We start from the raw sequence: 21443 nt of genomic DNA on the forward strand, positions 1-21443 counted from the left end.
CTTGAAACATTTACCCTTACAAACAGTTGCAGAATCCTTGCAAGTCACTTTTTTGACACACAGGTTAATTAAGTCATTAAATTTAATACTGTAGATTTCTCCTTAAGGTAACTGTACCCTAAAGTGAAATTAGATTTGGAAGAGTTTGAGATTGCACCTTTCTATGTAGATTTGACTTCTCAAAGTTACAGATTAACATTTAGTGTTACAGGAATGTAAAAATTGTGCAACATTTAACATTTCTTCCAAATGGCTTTTGGGTGCCATGCGTTCAAATTAACACAAGAGACAATGACTTTGCCCACGAAGTTTATTGACATACAGAAGCAATATCTTTCTGCATTGTTTAATCTGAATGGAAAAGGCACTTGACTGAATGTAAACTAGTCAGTGAATGGTATGAAATCTAACACCTGCTCCGATTACTAACCAGCACTCCAGATTATTGCAAAAAAGGCACTTTAAAGCAGTTTTCCCCATTTCAAAAAAAGCTTCGGTAATTCAATTTATCCTTGCAAAACTTTTCCATTGTAGCTTTTTTTTTGTAGGGACATGTCAATTCACTCCAGGTCATCTTGGTGTTGGGTAGATTCATTAATCACCTGCCAAAAAGAAAACTCATTTGAGAAGGTACAGCAAGAACCAAGTAGCAGAAATAAAGGTAGAGGAGCTGGCACACAAGATATAGGTTGAGCTGTAATGGTCCTCAATTTACATATAACCAAAGTGATTCTAAGGAAGGGACACTGCTGCTTCCGCCAATTACTAATGCCTGTGGAGGAAAAACACAGTCTAGGACATGTTTATTAATCTCTTAGCCAGGTTTGGTCACTTCTGACCCAAACTAGAGTGTTGACCAGAGATTAAGGATACAACAGCAGTCATCTACATACTTTCATATTTGACTATAACATTATAAAGAAGGAAGCTAAGTAAAATTGAAGTTCTTAAAAACCACTAAAAGTTAGGCTTGGCAAGACTTGGAAAGCAAGGTTGGAATTGTCCAGCCAGGAAATTATATGATGCCTTTGCAAGTTGTGGACTTTTATACACTTGAGAGACTCCACATTATGTCATGATTGGCATCCCTCCTCTTAAAGTGCACTCCGACCCTTTCGCATTTTAGTTGATTATGGGCACCTGCCTTTTGTTTTGCCCCACTATTTAAACCTGGCACTCTCGCTATTCCTGGCTCAGCACTGGGAGATGGACACCTGGAAGCCCATGTACCAGCGGGACCTGACGGCAGAGGCCTCATCACAGCGTCCTGACCATCAGAGTCCGGCGCTCGAAGAGTCTGGTGTCCCTGTTCCGGATTTTAACCGTGTTTGTCTTGCCTTGGATAGATGATCCGGTTTTGGACTTTGGACTGTGCCCCGGATTTTTCCCTTGGACTGCCTGAACTTTTTTGCCAGAATCACGCCCCCCGAGAACCAGATCACCGATGTCATGCCCCCCTATCTGTCAACCCGTCCTGTCCTGCTGTACTTTCCTCTGATGTCCTATTCCACTTACTTCCGGATTATACCGTCTGCATAGGGTCCTGAACTACGCTAAGCAGGAGCCTGGACCACCTCCCATTACACATTAGGGAATTTTAGTTTTGGATTCTTAAACAAGTTGCTCATTTAATCACGTATACATACATGGCCGTCTTTGGTTTCAATGGTCTTTATCACAACCTTCTTGGAAAAGGAATCAATCATGGGCCTGGATTCAAGGCTGGTTTCTAGGAAAGAAATTAGAGAGGTAATAGTTAACACTTATCCTTGACTTCTGTTGGCTATAATATAAAAGTCTGCTTGGTCCATTCCACTTGTGGCTTCAAGTGATTCTTGACACTGTTTGGTGTGGCTTTAACCTCTGCTTGCTCCTTTGCAGGCACTTTCCAGGCTGAGTGGAAGACTCCAGGGGGAGAGAGCCCGATTCTGCAGAGCAAACTAATATTTGCCATGGCAGCCAACCTTACCCTGCACTCACCCATCACTCCATGCTGGTTACCATGGAAACTAGCTGACAGGAAACTGGCATCATCGTCCAGCTTTTTACATCCGTGCCTGCATCAGGCATTTTAGACTTAATGCATGCTCAAGGCTCTTGTACAAAGTTTGTGATCAAGTTTTCTCTTAGTGTTGCATGGAACCCCGCAATCTTGCAATTCCCCATGTTCATCTTGTTCTCTGCAATGTCAGGAATGCCACCAAGCTCAACTACCACCGCTCTGCTTGGACCTTGGCTTCCATCTTCCCAGCTTGACCCTCAGTCATTTCTCATCACAGACTTTGGACCGTGATTTGTGTCCACTCTCATTGCAGTTTCCCCAATTCCCTAGCCTGCTACAGCACCCTCTCTATTGACATACTTAAAACAGCTGTCCTGTTTTGCCTCCTCTTCCAGTGTGGGTTTCTTACAATTCAGATCTGCTTCAGTTCACCTCAAGCAGCAGAATGACAGTGAGGAAGGAAATAAAGGTTTGTTTGCAAGTAAAAACACTGAATTTATTATTTTATTCCCATGATAAAGAGATCAAAGTTCTTTAACCTTAATCGGCACATTGTAAAACAGGTGTGATAGTCGCCATAATTGTGGAGCATAATGGAACTTTTTGGTCACTTTCATACTCATGGAAATAGTGCATTCCCCACTTGGAGAACTATTGTTGCACCCATGAGGAAAGCACCTCTTAATTTAGTGCAATACACTGTGGTTCAAGTGCTATAAAATGGGACATATCCAAGTCACTTTGGACATAACCATGAACTCATTTTCCCCCCACATCTTTGAATATGGGCCCCAACATTTTCATTACAAACAAATGCTTACCTCTTAGATTTAGTGAGGCAAAGGTAGGAAGTGGGGTGGTGATTCTACAAGGAGGAGAAAAAGAAAGGTTACATGATGATATGAAATGAAGGTTGGGTTTTTATTTGATGGGCTTGGCATAGTCACACATGCCAGTTACCCATTCCAGTGACAGGGATTAACAACTAAAGAAAAAAAAAACATTTTACCAATTTTCTTCCCAGAAATCTAGGCCTTGGTTCCAGGACATAAACCAGGTAAAAATCCTTCAAAGGGGCTAAAATCTTTCCTTATTATTCCAGATGTGAACTGTGAACAGCTTGATCTGTTCAAGCTGCTTATCAAGCCCCTCAAACAATGGATTATTTCTAGTGAATCACAGGGACTAAGGCTGAACCACAGTACATCCTAGATGGGATGTCAGGCCATTGCATTGCTAATTAAGAGATTTAACTAAATTTAGCATGTTGAGAGGTATTAGATCATAGTAAATTTCCCTTTTAGCGCCTCATTTAAGGTCAAACTACCAGAGCAGCATCCTGGACTATACAACTGCTGTACAGTCCCCCATTTTGTCCAAAAATCCTAAAAACTCAAGTGTTGGCCACCAGCCAATAACTGTTGGTGCCTTTGTGAAATTTTACAGGATTTGAACAAATTGTAGTTTTGCTTTACCATACTCAGCACTAGTTTCTGGTATATTAACATTCAGTTTGAACAGTGACGAATAACAAAAATGGATTTGTACAAAAAGCATCCCACAAGACCCTATGAAAAGGACCAAAAAGGGAGTAGAGTGTGCTCACCGGCTCTCCTCTCCCTCCAGAAGCTTTCTGTAGGTAGCTATCTCTATGTCCAGAGCCATCTTTACATTAAGCAGGTCCTGGTACTCGCGCAGGTGACGCGACATCTCATCTTTCATGTTATGGATGTCATCCTCCAAGCGGGCAATGGTGTCCTGGTAGTTGGAGGATTCCAGGGCAAAGTTTTCCTCCATCTCACGCATCTGCCGTTCCAGAGACTCATTCTGGAAAACAATTTCATATAAGTTTTGCTATATGCCAGAAAGCTTGCAGCATTTATATAATCCATTACCAAACATCAGGGTAAACTGCTTAAGATTAAAGATATTTCCCACACCGAAAAATGAAGGAATGTGTACAAGATCTTAATCCCTTTGTTTGGCCTACAAGCGGACACTGCAGGTACTTTAGTAAAGAACAAATGAAAAGATTTACATGAATTGGGACCTATACTAGGTAAATTTAAATACTGAATATATCTTGAAAATATTCAGAGTACTGGAGCAATAGTATGGTCGCTAAATGTAAAATGACAATGGGTGAAAGGGTTTGAAAACATTTCTAGAAAAAATAATTACACCAAAGGGTAGATTCAGAGGCCCTTGTAAATAAGGTCTTTTAAGGCAACATCTTTTGCAAGCATTTCACTAGTACTGGAGCCATGGAAGTTGCTTACGGTTCCCTTGAGTGCATCCACTTCACAGGTGAGAGCTTGCACCTGCCGGCGATACTCAGTGGACTCCTGTTTGGCCTGGCGAAGGGCTTCATTATTACGGGCAGCAGCATCCGTAAGGTCCACAAACTGCAAGAAATTCATGATGAACAATGTGGTATTAGATCATGGGCCAAGACCCAAAAGAGCATTTGGCAATCTAAGAGTTACCTAAAGTCACACACTTGTAAGGAGGGGGGTAACCATGCTAAAAATGAGGAATTAAGAAGTGGTACAAGTAGATTATGTAGAATTGAAAAGGTGCCCCATAACATTAAGCAATAGAAAACAAGTTAATCCACATAGGTAAACATAAGAAGTGGTTCAGGTGGGTAGCTGAGTCAGCATGCGTAGGCTGCAAAGGAACAATAGGTTTATTCCATGCTGAAAAGAGAAGAAAGAAAACACAATGTTTCGACTGTGGAGCCTTCTTCAGGTGTGTCGTACCTGAAGAAGGCTCCACGGCCGAAACGTTGTGCATGCTTTTGGAACTTTTCAGCATGGAATAAACCTATTACTTGTTCCTATTACTTGTTCCTTTGCAACATAAGAAGTGTACTATAGATGACCGTGATATAGTTGAACTCCCAAGTCCCGGGATAAGCTCACTTCTCAGCTTTAAGCCACAGGGTAGCTAGCTGGCTACAGTCTCATCAGAATCCTCATGTGCAGGGAAGGGAGACTAACCTTGGACTTGTACCAATCTTCAGCTTCAGAAATGTTCTTCGATGCCAGAGTTTCATACTGTGTGCGTACATCACGGAGAGCCGCAGTGAGGTCTGGTTTGGCCACATCCATGTCAATCTGGACGTGCTGATTTTGAATCTGGGCTTGCAGCTCAGCTATTTCCTGTGAAAAGCATTATACTTCAGCCGATATTCAGCTACACTCACCAGAAGGCTACTCTGTATGCAAGATTCAGATCATTTCCATACCCAAGTATCAGTCACTGTCAATGCACAGTTCAAGTCATTAGGAGGAGGGTAAAGACTAGCTTTGAGTTTACTGGGAATAATGCAAGAGTAGCCATAGTGCTTATTAAAGCAGTTAATAAATTGTAGCTTCCCCCTGCCCCCAAATAGTGGGGGGTCCATTACTTTAATTTGGCTTTATCAACTTAAACAGTTCTTTGCAACATCATCAATACATAACTGGATCAAACTATTGTTTTTCAACCCCTTAAATCAAAAGTTAATAGGAACTCACTTCATCATGGAGTTTCTTCAAAAAGGCGATTTCTTCCTGCAGGGACTCCACTTTACGTTCCAGATCCAGACGGGCCAGAGATGCATTGTCAACATCCTAATTAAATTAGATTTCATAAGGATTTACTTGCCAATATTGAAAGTCTTGTACCTAAAATGTGGCACAACTGCACTAAAAACCTCAGATGTCTGTCAATCCAACGATGAGCATTCAGCCGTACAAGCACATACCATCAGTATTTACATTTCTTCACAAAACATTACTACCAAATAGGAGTCATGCCATTTTTTAAATCTTAAAGCAGTCTAAACTGCTATAGTAGTATACTGCCCTGTAGTGTTCATCACTATAATGACCTCAAATTTAAGATGGCTAATGCCACATTACATTAATATTGAAGTTGTATTTAAGAGTATGTTTATTTGCATAGCATGTGTGTTGTAGTTAATGTACCTAGTGGGTTTCTCATTTATAGGATTTAACCATTTTGCTATCTGAACGTGCACAACACATGGCTCCCTGACATGCTTTTCACAGAAGAACTTGGTTCCAAGCCATTTTCAAAGTCCCTTAACATCCATGACTTGTTACACAGATCCGTTTAACGATTCCAGTTGAGTGATCTAGAGGAACTTGCTTTACTACAAACAGAAGCACTGGACACCAGCATGAAACTGGGAACTTGCCCATCTTGAGTTGCAGCCCCTAATGACTAGTTTTGTTTCAACTCTAATCGTGAGAGGATTCAAACTTGAAGTTACCAGTTAACCTTCTCCCTGGCACAATGCCATAATGTGAATAAGACGCCACGCACTAGATAACATTTAACCTGTAGAAATGCAGCCACAATGCCAAGGGACTTTAAGACACTCAGCAAATCCCAATACATAAATTTTAACAGACATTAACAGGGATTTTTATGAAAAAGTATTAATACCAGAGACAATTTGTCTGACTTTATACTATAGGGCTAAATTCCACACAGGACAACTGCAGTTGTCCAAAATGTGCCTTTTACCTGCCAGTTTAGATTTTCAGGAGTTAATGACTAGATCTGCACTTACAAGTAACCGCTAAACCGAAACTGGCGAGTTGATCAAATAGCCCTAGAAGCCGGAATATACTGATGCGACAGTACAGTTCCCATGCAGACTACAAAATCAGTTTTACAAGTCCACGTTTGAAGAACGATGTACTGCTGAAGCATTTGATATTTAAAGTGCCCATTAAAAAAAAGACGTTTAGAAATAAGGCATCCAGCAACCATTTCAAAATGCAACTAGAAGAAACAGGAAGCTACAGTTTTAGATTAAAGGGTCACTGTTTTCAAAAGATGAGAAAGTTCCGTTTTCAAAGATGGATTCACGTTGCATTCACGGACACGACAAACTAGAGCTGTGGCGGAGGCGATACAACACCGGTGGATCGCACATAGAAAGCTCGTTTGGGTTACAAGACACGCAGTAAGTTATTGAACCAAACTTCACTACTGCTGGCAAAGATCGCATACCTGTCTGAAACTCTGCAGGTTGTTCTCTGCTTCCTCTCGCTGAAGCATTTCATCCTGGATTCTGAAATAATGGGAAAACACTTACGTCAGGGAATGCTCTTAAGTTAGGAGCATTTTTAAAACTCGCTGGCTCATTCATTTGAAACAGAAATATCGGAAGAACCCACGAGCAAATAGCAACCTGGGTTACTCTGGAGTTTGAGTCGCTTACTTTCGGCGAAATGGATGCAACTATAAAACCCTAGATTTTTTTTAACTCCTGCATCTTTTATGGACATTTGAATCATCTGGAGTGAACTGCAGTGAAAGTTAATACAGTACTTGCCTCCCGGTTTACGCATCCTGCGCTGCAAAAAAACAGAAATGAGCGACTATGAGCTGCTCTGCTTTGAACCCTGCCATTTTAAAGTTCCAGGATTCAGTGTTGATTTAGTATGCACTTTACTGCAATGAACGAATCTTACCATTTCGGAAATAATGACAACCGCCTAAAGTTAAAATTATATATCCAATAACTTGGTTATCTTCGTAATAAAAATGGATGGAATTGTGAGACATAATGTAGAGATATCGCCAAATATCGTATACTGCGGTCTTATTACTAGTTTTAAAACAGTTTGACGTATTGGATCATTTCAACCCTCATTGTGGCGTCAAATCTGGTTACTTACTTCTCCCTTAGCCTCTGGATATCATCAGCTAGGTTATCCCGGTCGACCTCCACCCTGGCTTTCTCGTTGGTAAGCTGGTCCACTTGTCTACGAAGCTCTCTCATCTCATCTTCATAGAGGTCTCCAATGCGCGAGGTCCCCTTGCCTTTCAACTGCTCCAGCTCTGCTAGCAGGATCTTGTTTTGCTGCTCCAGAAAGCGCACCTTTTCGATATAACTGGCGAACCTGTCGTTAAGGTGCTGCATCTCCGCCTTTTCGTTGGTTCTGTTGGCTTTAAATTCAGTATTAATGGCATCGGACAAGGCGAAGTCTAAAGCGTCCGTCGACAGCCTGGGCATCGGAGCGCTGCTCCGGAGCCTAGTGGTTTTGGTCGCATAGATGGCCGGGGCAGAAGACACGCTGTAGGACACCCTGGATCGAATCGGACTGGAATATTGGCGGCTTGAGTAAGAAGTACGAGAGACGGTAGGTCTCTCTCCACCAAACATCCTTTTGTAGGAAGAAGATTGCCTTTTAGTTACACTGGACATTTTGTAATCCTCCTCGTTGTTTAGTGCTATTTTGGGACGTCGGTAAGTTTACCAAGCTGTTCAAACACACCACACTCCAGCAGATCAGCCCCAGCGAGATCTAGTGGGAGCTGCCCTTCGGATTTTATAGTCCGTTTATTATGCAAATCGGATAACGGTACCTGGAGTTGATTGACGCCCCGGGAAACCAGTTACAGAGCTGAAAGTGGAGACGAGAGGTTTGGACACTGCCCTTCGCTCTGAGAGACTTACCCACTTCAGAAATATGTCGTGGAGTTTTCTGGGTGGAAAATACAAGAAGTTGAGTAAACGGAGAATGAATAGTGTAAAAGGGTTATTTACTTTTTTTTTTACTTATTTACTTTACTTATTTACTATTTTATCCAAACTGAGGTCTATGGTGACTTACATTTTTAACACTCACATAAAACGAGAAATAACGTCATGAATTTTAGTCGCAGAACGAAACGCATTAGTGGTTTCCTTTCCCTTCTAAGTCACATTTGTTGAATCCATTTTCAGCTTGATTTAGTTTTAGGGCGATGTATTTTACAAGGCGATGTATGCACATCGGCTTCTTTCCTGAAACAGAACTGAGAAACTGACTGCACAAAACGATTTATGAAGATTGGAAGGAAAACATTTAATTAATTATGAATAACCTACATGATTAACATAAGTAATAAAAGCACCATAATACAAACTACCATCATAAAACCTCGGGATGATTATACCGTACGTAGCTAGAATATTAAGAAGGCAAACATATACCGATACTGTACATTCATAGCGCACATTATGATTTTAATCAATTGATATGCTAAAGAAAGTTTCTCATTTCTGTTTAAACAGCACCGACTGGTATGTTTAAACAAAACCGTAATAATTTACAAGTAGATAATTAAAAGTTAAAACGGTTAAAAATGTTAATTCTTAAAATAGATATACAGTAAATATGTACAGAGTACAGACTACGTAATTCCTTATACACTCATCCTCCGCTATACGAGCAGAATTGGGTCCAACATTTCTGGTTGAAGGCGAGAACTGGTGATACCAACACTACATTCCCTTTCAAGGGCTCGTAACAGGACAAAACGAAGTTGTGTTTTGGTACTTTTCTGATGTATACCGAAACAGTAGCGCACACAGGTCAATGATTGAATAGTATGGCGACTTAAATTGTTAAGTATATGTTACAAGTATAGTCATCTAACAAAGATTAAATATACGATGTGTCGCTTGTTTTAGTGATTGCTCGTAAGAGCTAGTTTAACGTGGAATGCTTATTATTATTATCCTTAACGGGAACAATATTAATACCATAAAGTTTATGATAAAGTTCTTTAGTTTCTGGTTAAAACTTTGCTACGGAAATGCGCCTAACAGTAACTGTTAAAGCAGGACAGTTCACTTCTGCCCAACATGGTTTACTCAACGGAGCCCTGTAAAGGGTGTGGCGATGTTTCAAATGTATGTGTTTTGCTGCTGGGGAAAACAAATGGGTCTCTTAGCAGCTCTTCCGTTGCACAAGTTGCTAATAAATAAAATACGTTACCGTTTCACTTGGCTTTTAATTCGAATTCGAGTTTACTCATATATGACCTGATTTTCAAATGCGTGGAAAACAAAGAGTGAATACGGGAATTTAATTTTATGAGAAAGGCTACGAAAACCTGTTGTGGCAAATGCTCGATCTAATTAATTTCGCCCCTAAATGTTCCATTTCAGCCCAAACATTAAACGTATAGATTTTTAAATAAGGATTTTATAATCAATTCTTATACTTCACGTAGAATACTACTCCCGTGTAATTTTAAAGCGTTTAAAACACATGGAAAATCAGTAGACACCTGATAGAAACTGCTACTAGCCCTATAATCCAGAAATGGCTAATAAAGGCGTCATATAACGTAATATAAACTAATAATAATATAGCATGACGTAGACTAACAAAAAGGACAGTGTTTTACCCCCGATAAACCTATATACAGGATTCTGATATAAGGTTGCCCAACTAAAATAAAAACGAAATATTAGAACAGCACGGTAGCGCAGTGGTTAATATTGCTGTCTCGAAGCACCGGAGCCCTGGATTCAGTTCTGGATCTGGGGTGCTATGATGGTATCTGTGAGGAGTTTGTATGTTCTCGGCATGTTTGTGTGGGATTCTTCCGGGTACTGTGGTTTTCACCCACAGTCTCAAAACACACTGGCAGGTTATTTGGTTTCTGAGAAAACTGGTCCTTGGTGTGAATATATTTATACGTCTGTGTCTATGTGTGCCCGACGATGGACTGGCGTCACACCTAGGTGAATCCCTCTGAGCCGGAACAGGCTCCGGCTCCCCCGCTACCCTTAATTGGATGAGGCGGTTAGAAAATGGATGGATAACAGTCAAATAAGATAAGATAACTTTATTGCCATATATACAATTTCTTGCATTAGGAATTTGTCTTTTTGCATACCCCAGCTTGCTCTCCCGTGAGACACACAAGCACACAGACGGGGAGAGAGAAGCTTAATATATTTAGCACACATCATGTTTCTTACAATATGCCGCTCAGCATGGTGACCTTAAATGCTCTCAGTGCAGTTTGCAACATCTACACTTAAAACACAATATGGCTGATGCCACAACATTTTTTAAAATAAAATTGTTCCTGTGGAAGTAACTTGTTCGCTAATATTAATTGAAACAGCTATATTGACGTCAATATAAGAAAAAACATAAAATATTTATCGTAAATGAAAAGATCCTCAATCATCGGTACAGGCGACAACAAAATAGAGCTGATCTTAAGTGAGGGGAATTAAAAGTCCACCAAGGTCGGAACGTTTTTCAGCGCTCGCAGGATTGAGGAACAAGTCACTGTTGCGGACTCATTGTGTGACGTCCATCGCCGGTGAGACAACATGGAAAACCTAAAGGTTCTGGAATTATACAGCGGAATTGGAGGGATGCACTATGCACTGAAAGGTGATGCGTTTTCCATCTTTCCCTGGTTGGCACTCATAATTTCTGCCGTTATACATTTGGTTTTATTCTCATTTTTATTTGTGATGTGTTTAACTTGCTAAATGCTACCTGAGTTTAAAAGGAGACTGTAGACAGTTTGAAGGAATAAAGGGCTTAATTTCAAAGTTGTTTGGCGTATATAAAGTAATGGCAACTCAGTGGGGGTTTAGGGTTACTTTACATTTTACTTAAAAGACTGATCTGACGTTTTTACCCAATGTTACTCGGAATTTAAATCTACACAGATGGGCATTTATCCTTACTGGCACTGAGTGAAGTGTTGCTTAGTACCTGGAACCCACAACTTGCTTTGCTTGACAGGCGTCCCATTTCAACAAACCTTTGAGGGTTTGGAAGTTATGCTTTCAAAGCTTTCTCTACTAATACTTTGTAGAATTCATGCAAAATAAGTAGACTTACATCGATTCAGTGTTTCTGTACAGCTAAGGGCCTTAAAATTGAAAAGTTTGTTAATTTGTTTGTTCTTGAGGGATTGTTAGTCTTTCTACTGTAGACTTGCTATGGTGTGTTTGTTAATTTTAAAACCATTATTACTTTATTATTATTAACAACACCCTGTTGTGAGTTACTGTTTTTTTCTTATGAGCTAACTTAAATCTTTCTTTTAGTATTTTCAATATCTTGGTTTATTATTTGCAAAATAATAGATTAACCATTAGACAAAAACATCCATATAAAAGATACGATTGATTTTGTGATCTGTGATTGTTGCAGACAGCATTGGTGTACAGATGCTGGAAATACTAGCAAGCAAATTGGTAAGATGCTGGTAAATTTCTAATTTTTTTTCAAGTGATTTGGAGTTATTTATTTTTTAAGTCTTAGTTTGATTGGCATAAGTTCTGTGAAATAAGACAAAAAAAATACTGACTTTTTTCACAAAACAGCTGGGTGAGGTTTTGCGTCAGTAAGCTACTAGTGACATAGATGTCACTAGTAACCATTAGACAAAAACATCCATATAAAAGATACGATTGATTTTGTGATCTGTGATTGTTGCAGACAGCATTGGTGTACAGATGCTGGAAATACTAGCAAGCAAATTGGTAAGATGCTGGTAAATTTCTAAATTTTTTTCAAGTGATTTGGAGTTATTTATTTTTTAAGTCTTAGTTTGATTGGCATAAGTTCTGTGAAATAAGACAAAAAAAAATACTGACTTTTTTCACAAAACAGCTGGGTGAGGTTTTGCGTCAGTAAGCTACTAGTGACATAGATGGGCCAAATGGTTTCTTGTCATTTATAAAATTTTCTTATGTTCTTGTAAGATTTTTTTTATGATATAACTATTAAAAAACTTCATTCAGAAAGCAGTCTACTTTTTTATTCTGAATTTTTAATGGTGTTGGTTTATCTAGAATTTTAAATCAAAGGAAATTATGCTTAAGGTCTACAATGCACTACTAAGACTTATGAATGCTGCATTCAGTTGTGGCCACCATACCACAGAAAATATATTACAGCCCTAGAAAGAGCAGAACTTCAACAGAAATTATTCTTGGTTACACCCTGGACGGGGTGCCAGTCCATGGCAGGGCAAGTGCAATCCAATCATTCATAGGGACACCTTGGAGGCCACAGTAAAGGCCGAGGGGAAAAATGTGTCTCGGACACCGGGGTAACTCCCTACTCTTATCGAGAAATTCCTGGGGATCTTTAATGACAACTGAGAGTCAGGACCTCGGTTTAACATCTCATCTGGAAGACGGAATATTCTTTATATTTTTATATATAAAAGAATATGTATTTCTAGAGTTTTCATAATACATGGATCATAGGTGCTATTTGATAGGACAGTGTAAAAATTACACATGCTCATTTACAGTGGAAATTGCATTCCCCTTTATTTAGTAAAATATTTTTTAAATCATGCAGATAAACCGATGTAACGCATAAGTGGGGTCTGCAAAAGCTAAGTCTGTTTGACTAGATATGCCAGATATATGGAATGGGTAAATATGTATGAGATCAAACATGACTTCTGTTTGGTTTGAAGCTTTCAGTCATTTTACTGTTTCCTTGTTTTTACTAAATTAAACTTCACTGTCATGCAGTGATGCTTTTTACCACTAGTAATTTAAAGTTATCAAACTAAACTATATGTATGAAGTAGTCAATGCTAGACATTCATTTTATTACAAAGATGATTCCCTAATTGAAAAAAATACTTATCTGAGATAAGCACAGCCATTTATTTCTTTGCACGAATGAGTCAGTGTTCACCGGCAAGTGGTGAAAGAGGTTAAACTTGAGAGAGCCTGGAAATTCCTCTAAAGAGTTTGATTGCTTCAGCAATTATCTACATAAATTTAAATGAAGAACTATGGGTCTTGTGTCAACTGCTGTGCTAGGCCCTTGTTGCATGGCCTTTTGGTCTGTCATAGGATATATGTATAGAATTTATTTCTATGTTAATTATGTATTGTATATGTTGTTGTATATATGTCCACATTGTTTAAAATTCTTCTTCAGGTAGATCCCAATTCTGTTGTGAATGTTCCTCTATTGTACAGTAGGGTATATAATAAAAACCTCAGCAGGTGGCAGTGTTAACTGACGTGCACTACCTGACTGTTCTCTAAGGGTGTGTCTGTTGTATTATCAGTTGATATCTACTAACAATACCTGTTGACCTTTAACTTTGTTTAACTGAAAGTTACTGAAAATGCTGATCATCCTTTTTTTTAAAGTGATTTGATTTGCTATTTTATCTTTTAAGCACGGGTTGTATATTTTAATCACTGCAGGTAGAATCACAAAACGTAACTTTGTCACAATGCAGCAGGCTTGTGATATGAGCAGGCATTCAGAGCTAAGTTGCCTCTTATTTTCCATTTCTGAAAAAATAAATTTGGTAATGAAAAATGGCTCTTTGAGGTTAATTCTTCAGCATTGCTTTTTTTTTTTTAATTTTCAGTTTTCGCTGTCCTGACCATGTAAATGTAAAACAACATGGACATTTCACCTCTACGGTTAGATGCAAAAGATTAGGCACCCCTGGTAAATTGTATGTTTCAGTGAACACCTAATTGAAAAGAAGCTGATGCAACCTCTGTGTGGTACAGACGTAAATATGAAATGTTTCTGCAAAGTTTAATGCGAAATTACTATTTATTTGCTGGTTTTAAAAAAATAAGTGTATGTGGCATGTGGAAAAGTTTGCACACCCTTTCTATTGACTTATTACTACCTTTATAATTTGTTTTTCAAGGGTCTCAAAACTTGATTGACTTGTTAGGACTTATGTACTCGGGTGAAGACAATGTACAAAAACCCTCTAACCTCTGAGGTTGTAGTTGTTCTGCCTACTTTCTACAACCACGGACTCCTCTAAGCAGCTGTCTGAGGAAAATAAAGATAATTTAGTCTCATAAAGCGGGAGAAGGCTATAAAAGGTCTTTTGGGCAGAGCAGTGGTTCTGTGGCTACAAGATACAAACAGGTAATAATAATAATAAACTTTATTTTATATAGCGCCTTTAAAGGTGGCTTCTCAAAGCGCTTTACAGGATGACAATAACAATAAATAAGAAGACTACAACAATAAATAGAAAATTTCACAAGACAGGACACAATTATAATTACAACAATACAGCAATAACAATAGAGGAGACCGTGGAAGATGGTATTAAGAAGAGCAGAGGGGTGAAGAATGGAACCAGTTAAGTAAAGGCTTTACTGAAGAAGAAAGTTTTGAGTCTGGATTTGAAGGAGTTTAGAGAAGGTGACTCTCTAATATCCTTGGGTAAAGAGTTCCAGAGCTTGCCAGGTGAAGCATTTTAAGACAAGAACACCTTGCTGACTGTTAAGCATGGGGGTGGATCTATTATGCTTTGTGGTTGTGAGGAAGCCAGTGGCACAGGAAATATTGTGCAGGTGGAAGGAAGAATGAAACAGCTAATATCAGCAAATCCTAAAAGCTAATATCCTACAGTCAATGAAGAAACTGAAGCTGAAAAGAGGTTGGATACTTCAGCAAGACAACAATCAGAAACCCTTAAAATAAGCCATGTAGTAGTGAGAGGAATGAAATATTTCAGATTTTGAAATGGTCTTCACAGTGCCTAGACTCGAATGTCAATGAAAATCTGTGGGGAGATCTCAAATATGCAGTGCATGCAAGAACACCAAACAAAATTTCGGAGCTAGAAGAGTTGTGCAAAGAAGAGCGGGTAAAAAAATCCAAAAGCAAGAATAGAAAGACCTTTAGCTCACTACAATAAATGTCTGGAATTCTTGCCAATAGAAGTGTTACAAAGTATTGACTCACAGGGTGCCCAAACTTTTGCAATCCCAGATTAACTATTCATTATGTTAAAATCAGCAAAAAAATCGTAATTGTGCATTAACTTTTGCAAACATTATGGCTCAAATTAATCCTAGTGCCACTAGCCATTGCTGGAGAGAATGTGGGGAGAGTATAGTTATGTATAGTTACATATTTGCATGTCTTCTAGAATTGCCTTAAATTAGATAATTGGTTTATCATGCTATAAATAGCATTGTAGACATAGATTTGCCAAAAGACTCTATTATGGCAAAACTAGGGGTAAAACCAGAGGTTCATGCAACAAAGCAGGCTTACTTGCTACAAATCCTACTAGTAGCTGCAAAAAAGCCAATTGCCTTAAAAAGAACCCTCCAACCTATGGGCATTAGTTGTCAGTAATATAAGAAATTTATATAAAGATTACCTTTTTGTTGAGATTGATTGCATGTGAAAAATTTCTCTACAAGTGGTTTCCATCTTATAGACAAGGTAGAGGGACCATAGGATGAATTAGTACAACAAACATTTTGATGGACAATTATAGTGGTATCAAAACAGTTTCTTCCCCAAGTTAGTAGAAATATGTAAATAATTATGTAAAAGTAAGACTGCGGTAGGTCACAGCAGCTGTTGCTAACATGAGATCGAATCCTTTTTTATTTTTTAAATCTACACTCTTCAAACAAAAACAAAAAAAACACCCCCAGTCAATCAAAGTTTATCAAATGCACAACAATACAGCGTGCAGCAGTAGTTGCTGGCAATGAAATGTCTTTTCTGCGAGCTCACCGGGGAGGATAAAAATCACAAAATTAAAGTTACAAAATAAAGGTTACATAATAATAAATAATAGGGCAATAGAAATTGATTAAGATAAACTCAGAAAAAAACTCAATATAAATAAAGCTGCTGTGTGTCCAGGGTGTATGCAATACATTATGTCTAAGTAGTGCAGTATGCAGAATACAATGGAAACTGTATGTCCATGTTGCCATTACGGTGATTTGCTGAAAAACCTGCAGCTATTTAGCAGTCTTATTGCCTGGAGGTAGAAGTTGTTCCGTAATCTTTTGGACTTTGACCGAATGCTTCGGTACCATTTACCGGACGGTAGGAGAGAAAACAGTTTGTGACTGGGATGACTGGGGTCCTTGAGAATGGACCTGGACGTCTTAAGACATCTAGCTGAGTAGATATCCTGGATTTTTGGTAGCTCACAGCCGGAAATGAGCTGCACTGACTTCACCACCCTCTGCAGTAATTTGCAATCCTGGGCAGAGCAGTTCCCATACTAGGAAGTGATGCAACCAGTCAGGATACTCTCAACAGTGCACCTGTAGAAGCCGGCCGGGATATGGGATGGCATGCAAACTTCTTTAGCCTACGGAGAAAGAATAGGCGCTGCTGTGCTGTTTTGACCACGATGTTGCTGTGGTGGGTCCAGGTTAAGTCCTCTGAGATGTTAACTCCTAGGAACTTAAAACTGCTGACCCTCTGCACTGAAGTCCCATTGATATAAATAGGTGTGTGATCTCCTCCCTGGTGTTTCCTATAATCCACAATCATCTCCTTAGTCTTACTGATGTTCAGAGAGAGGTTGTTCTCCTGGCACCATGCTGCCAGGGTTTCAACCTCCTCCCTGTACACAGACTCTTCACCATCTGTGATCAAGCCAATGACTGTTGTATCGACCACGAACTTAATGACCCTAATATCAGAAATCCCAGTTCAACAGGCATTTTAATACTTTAACCATCATTGGCTTCCTATGTTTGTTCACAAAAATCAAATTGCAATGTACCAGAGACTGTCACTGCTCAAGTCAGAATCTTGTTTGTGTTATTGTTTGTGATGCAGTCAAACTGTCATTTTTAATGATGGGGACATGATAATGACCAATTACGATGTTGTTCACTCATTGATTGTAACATTTTCAAGTAAGCATAGTTTAACAATATTTGACAATATCTGTTCAAAGTCTATCGAACACTCTGTAACAGTTACGATTTCTAGTAAATTAGCTGTTTCAAAACATATTTCTCCAGCTCCATAGACTTCTACAAAATAATTTCAATGAGCTAGAGTATGACAAAGTTGTTAAGTTATACTGAAAGTGCAGTACTCTGTATAAAGTACTGTAGATATTGATAATATTGTAGTGTAACCATAACCAGAGGTATAACATTAAATTATGCAGTATATAATATTACCTCGGTTCTTAACATGGCTGATGTTGTGGCCCACTTCAGTCAATTGTCTTATGTCGAACACAGCTTCCGTTTGTGTTAACGACACTGTTGTCCTTATGTTTTGGGGTTACTGCCTTAGCGGGTCTCTGCCATTCACTGTCAATTCCAAGATAGAGCAGACTTCTGCAAAACCTGTCCACCTCAGTCCCTGGTTTTCCATGGTGTAACATTAGCGATGAGGAGGGATCATTCATTCCCACTGCCTCCCCCTTTCCTCGCTTCACCCACGAGCCTCCAGTACCCTGGACTTGCTGGCTGGAGTCTTTTGAGACTTACTGGGCTGCACATGACCTCAGAAACGTGCCCCCACACTGTTGCCATGAAAGATGTTCTCCATTTTTTCTATCAGGACATGAAGCTGCAAAAAGTGTTGGCTGTAAACTCCCTTCTATCTACTCAAGCCGTACCTCCAATCGGGCCAAGAAAGTCATCTAAGACCCCTCTCAGCCAGTTCATAATCTTTTTAAGCTTCTCCCTTCTGGAATATATTTCAAATCCTTCCTCTCAAGGTCTGCTCACTTTAACCTCAGCTTCTTTCCCACTGCCATACGAACTCTGAATTCACATTGAAATCTGAATTCAATTTTATAATTTATCCATTGTATAATTTAATGTATTCTTCTAAATGTATGCTGCTCCATGGAAAGTCGTTTACATATGTATGTGACAATGTTGGTGTGTCTTCTGTCCTATTTAAATTTGAACTGTATATATTGTATGTATGTCTTATCTGTGTTCTTGCTGTACCGATAGCTAATTCTACCAGCTATTGTTGTGTGGCAATAAAGAATAAAATCTCCATGTAGACTCGGACCCTCCCCATTCCAGTGAACACAGTACTGTTTATTTAACCTGGTTGGACTACATCATATCTTGCATTTAATCTGAACATATTTATATTAATGTTTTATTCACAAAATATTAAAACAACCAATAAATACAGCTATTTACATAAAGTCACACAAACCCTACAGTAGTGAAGGTTTTTAAAAATGCTAGAGGTTAGGTCTACTAACCTGTCCGCGTAAGAGTACTGTTGTGGGAAATTCTTTATCAGAGGAGCAAAGACAGTCTTCTGCGCATTCAGTTTTTATTAAGTACACAGACTCGGAAAGAAGTTTGTTTCACATGTTTGTCCTGTTTTATGATGTTTGTGAGCATCTCTCCTGTCCTTCTGTACATGACAGAAGTTGATTTCCCATTTTAAGTGTTATTCCTTTCCTTTGAGATATGATTTATTCTACTCTTAACACCTTGTAGAAGGAAATTAGTTACTGCAGCTTTTGGTAAAGGCTAAATAAACAGATCACAGCAAGTACTCTAATACCTTCTACAATGTGGTTAAGCAGTAATACTGTATTGCTAGATATGTGCAATATACTGTATATGTACTGTACATGTCCCACTTAATTAACAGTTGAATTGGGTTCTTTTTGTGGTCACCTTTTTAACCTAAGAAAGCTGGTCCATGGCACAAAAAAGGCTAACAAATACAGCAATAGACAAGACTTTTCATCTTGTCTCCACTGCCTTGGAACTTGTCCCATGGGCTGTTAGCCAACATTTATATGATAAGTGTAACAAGCCCGGATTGGAAAGCTGCGAAGGTAAAGCTTTGAAGGACGCTTGACTATAAGGTCTCACCAGTTCTTGCTTATTTTTACAGAGAGCTCAGTTCCTGCAGAAGTAGTAGCTGCGGTGGATGTCAGTACAACAGCCAATGAGGTTTATAGGCACAACTTTCCCAGCACCCCTCTCTGGGCCAAGACAATTGAGGTGAGATATTGGGACCCTTTCTCCTCTTAATGGGTCAATGTGGTGGCTCTGTGGCTAAGGATCTGCACCTGTGGCTGGAAGGCTACAGGTTTGTATCCGACTGCCGACAGAGGAATCCTACTCCGTTGGACCCTTGAGCAAGGCCCTTAACCCCAGCTGCTCCAGGGGCGCCGTATAAATGGTTGCCCCTCTGCTCTGACCCCAAGCTTCTCTCCTTGTCTGTGTGTCTCATGGAGAGCACGTTGGGGTATGTGAAAAGACAAATTCCTAATACAAGAAATTGTATATGGCCAATAAAGTGATCTTGATCTTAATAAGGAGCTAGTGTACCAGAAAAAATAATACATTAATATTGAGAGGAAAACCATGGTCCTCGTACATGTATTTCAAACTGCTGTGTGATAGTGTTAGTTGATATGCAAAACAGTATATGTGTCTCATTGAGTTTTAGTGAATGTCATATTCGTCAAATGTGATGTGGCATATTAAATTGTCAATTGATTCATATAAAATTAAGAATTAACACACCCTCTTATCACATGCTTATAAATAACTTACGGTGTGCTTATAAAAAAATAGTTTAACGTTTCAGAAGAAGAACAGTTATAGTCTTCCCATTGCTTCATTAATTTCATTATGTCACTTTCACATGCAACTTGTAACTACAGTGCAACTAACTAGACTACTTCGTCCCTTTCAACTGGTATGTGTTTAGAATCACTAAATCTTTAAAACCTCTTCCTTTGAGTAGTTTTCTTCCCATGGTTCACTTAAAGGATTTGGTGGCCATAATAAATTTTGTCCAAAAGAAAATTAAATATTGTGAAAAATAACAACACTAAATAAATAATAAGCCTAGAATTTCTTATAGTTCTCAACTGGATGAGTGCACAATGCATTGCTCTGTCGGGAGCAATGGTTATGTTTATCCCAATACATAAGTGGTTAAAAATGGCATGAGACGTTGTGCAGCCCAATATGAATGTTCCCGATACTTGTCTTCTCTTTGCCTCCAAAAGTCCTACACAGAATGTGTTTTGAATTCATGATTCATCAAAAGATGCAATCATTAATGGAACTTTCTCATGCTCAAAGACATCAGTCCTGACACGGTTTCTGATCCGGTTGTTTCTGCCGGCAGTAAGAAAAAATCCAAGACCTGCACAGTAACACAAGGTGGTTAATGATGTTATCATCAACATTACTGTCAAGAACCTCTTTATTTAATTTCAAGTGAAGCATTTTCCACCATGGCATGCCACTCACATCTAAAACTACAATAGAGTATCTGTAGCCCTTAACTCTTTAAAACATTAAAATATATCTGACAGATATGACAGTTGATGGGGATTATTACAAGCATTATGAAAGAAAATTCATGCTACTGCACAAATATCTGAACCTCTGAATGCAATTTGAACAACTGTGTGAGTACTTAACCTCTTGATAACCACCATATTACCATGGTTAAGAACATGAACCTGATTTTATAGTCCATAATCAACTCTGAGATTAATTATTGTTGCCAACTCTCCTCCTCTGGGAAGTCGTTGCTGACCTGCAGAGGTCTGAAGTCTGCTATATAACCAACTAGGGAATGTTTAACTGAACCCTATACCGCTCCCCCTGAGTGTGATACTCCATGTGCTGCCTAAGCCTTTCGCTCACAGATTCTCAGACTTAGGTTTCACCCTCTTGTTTAACAGTGGTATATTGTAGTTCTGAAACTTCAAGCCATTCTCAGAGTTATTTAAACTACCACTACTTGCTCTTGATAAACCATATAACATAATTTGGCGACTTCTGGATCCCTTTGGGAAACCCTTAGCTACCTGTTGAGAAACCAGGGTTATAGTCTCTTTGGTAACCAAGAGA

General features: G+C 39.0%; 2 protein-coding genes across 5 annotated transcripts in view; one reads left to right on the plus strand and one right to left on the minus strand.

The window, feature by feature from the left end:
* Window positions 1–294: 294 nt before the first annotated feature.
* On the minus strand, window positions 295–8346 carry vim (vimentin). The gene is made up of 9 exons (XM_006634294.3): window positions 7705–8346; window positions 7034–7094; window positions 5524–5619; window positions 5005–5166; window positions 4282–4407; window positions 3609–3829; window positions 2824–2867; window positions 1647–1729; window positions 295–602 (listed from the first exon to the last, which is right to left on the minus strand). Exons 1-9 carry the CDS (start codon window positions 8232–8234, stop codon window positions 561–563), a joined length of 1365 nt encoding a protein of 454 aa, XP_006634357.1. The 5' UTR covers window positions 8235–8346; the 3' UTR covers window positions 295–560.
* A 2219-nt stretch (window positions 8347–10565) lies between these two features.
* trdmt1 (tRNA aspartic acid methyltransferase 1) overlaps window positions 10566–21443 on the plus strand; it is a 39716-nt gene continuing 28838 nt past the window's right edge. Inside the window, exons 1-2 of one of the 4 annotated variants that reach the window (XM_015354478.2) lie at window positions 10566–11214; window positions 19459–19568. In XM_015354478.2, the coding sequence (XP_015209964.2) occupies window positions 11151–11214; window positions 19459–19568 (174 nt within the window). In that variant the 5' untranslated portion in view covers window positions 10566–11150. Of the gene's footprint in view, window positions 11215–19458; window positions 19569–21443 lie in introns of those variants that run through there. The other 3 variants (XM_006634335.3, XM_015354477.2, XM_069191091.1) reach the window with 3 other exon arrangements.

Source organism: Lepisosteus oculatus, chromosome 6, assembly GCF_040954835.1.
Source record: "Lepisosteus oculatus isolate fLepOcu1 chromosome 6, fLepOcu1.hap2, whole genome shotgun sequence".
Classification (NCBI taxonomy): domain Eukaryota; kingdom Metazoa; phylum Chordata; class Actinopteri; order Semionotiformes; family Lepisosteidae; genus Lepisosteus; species Lepisosteus oculatus.

Excerpts from the sequence above, each read along its gene's own strand:
- vim (XM_006634294.3), bottom strand. The coding sequence starts at position 8,234 with ATGTCCAGTGTAACTAAAAGGCAATCTTCTTCCTACAAAAGGATGTTT. Across the intron at positions 5,620-7,033 it reads ACCTGCAGAGTTTCAGACAG|GATGTTGACAATGCATCTCT; the intron begins GTATGCGATCTT and ends TAATTTAATTAG. Across the intron at positions 5,167-5,523 it reads TGAAGAAACTCCATGATGAA|GAAATAGCTGAGCTGCAAGC; the intron begins GTGAGTTCCTAT and ends TGCTTTTCACAG.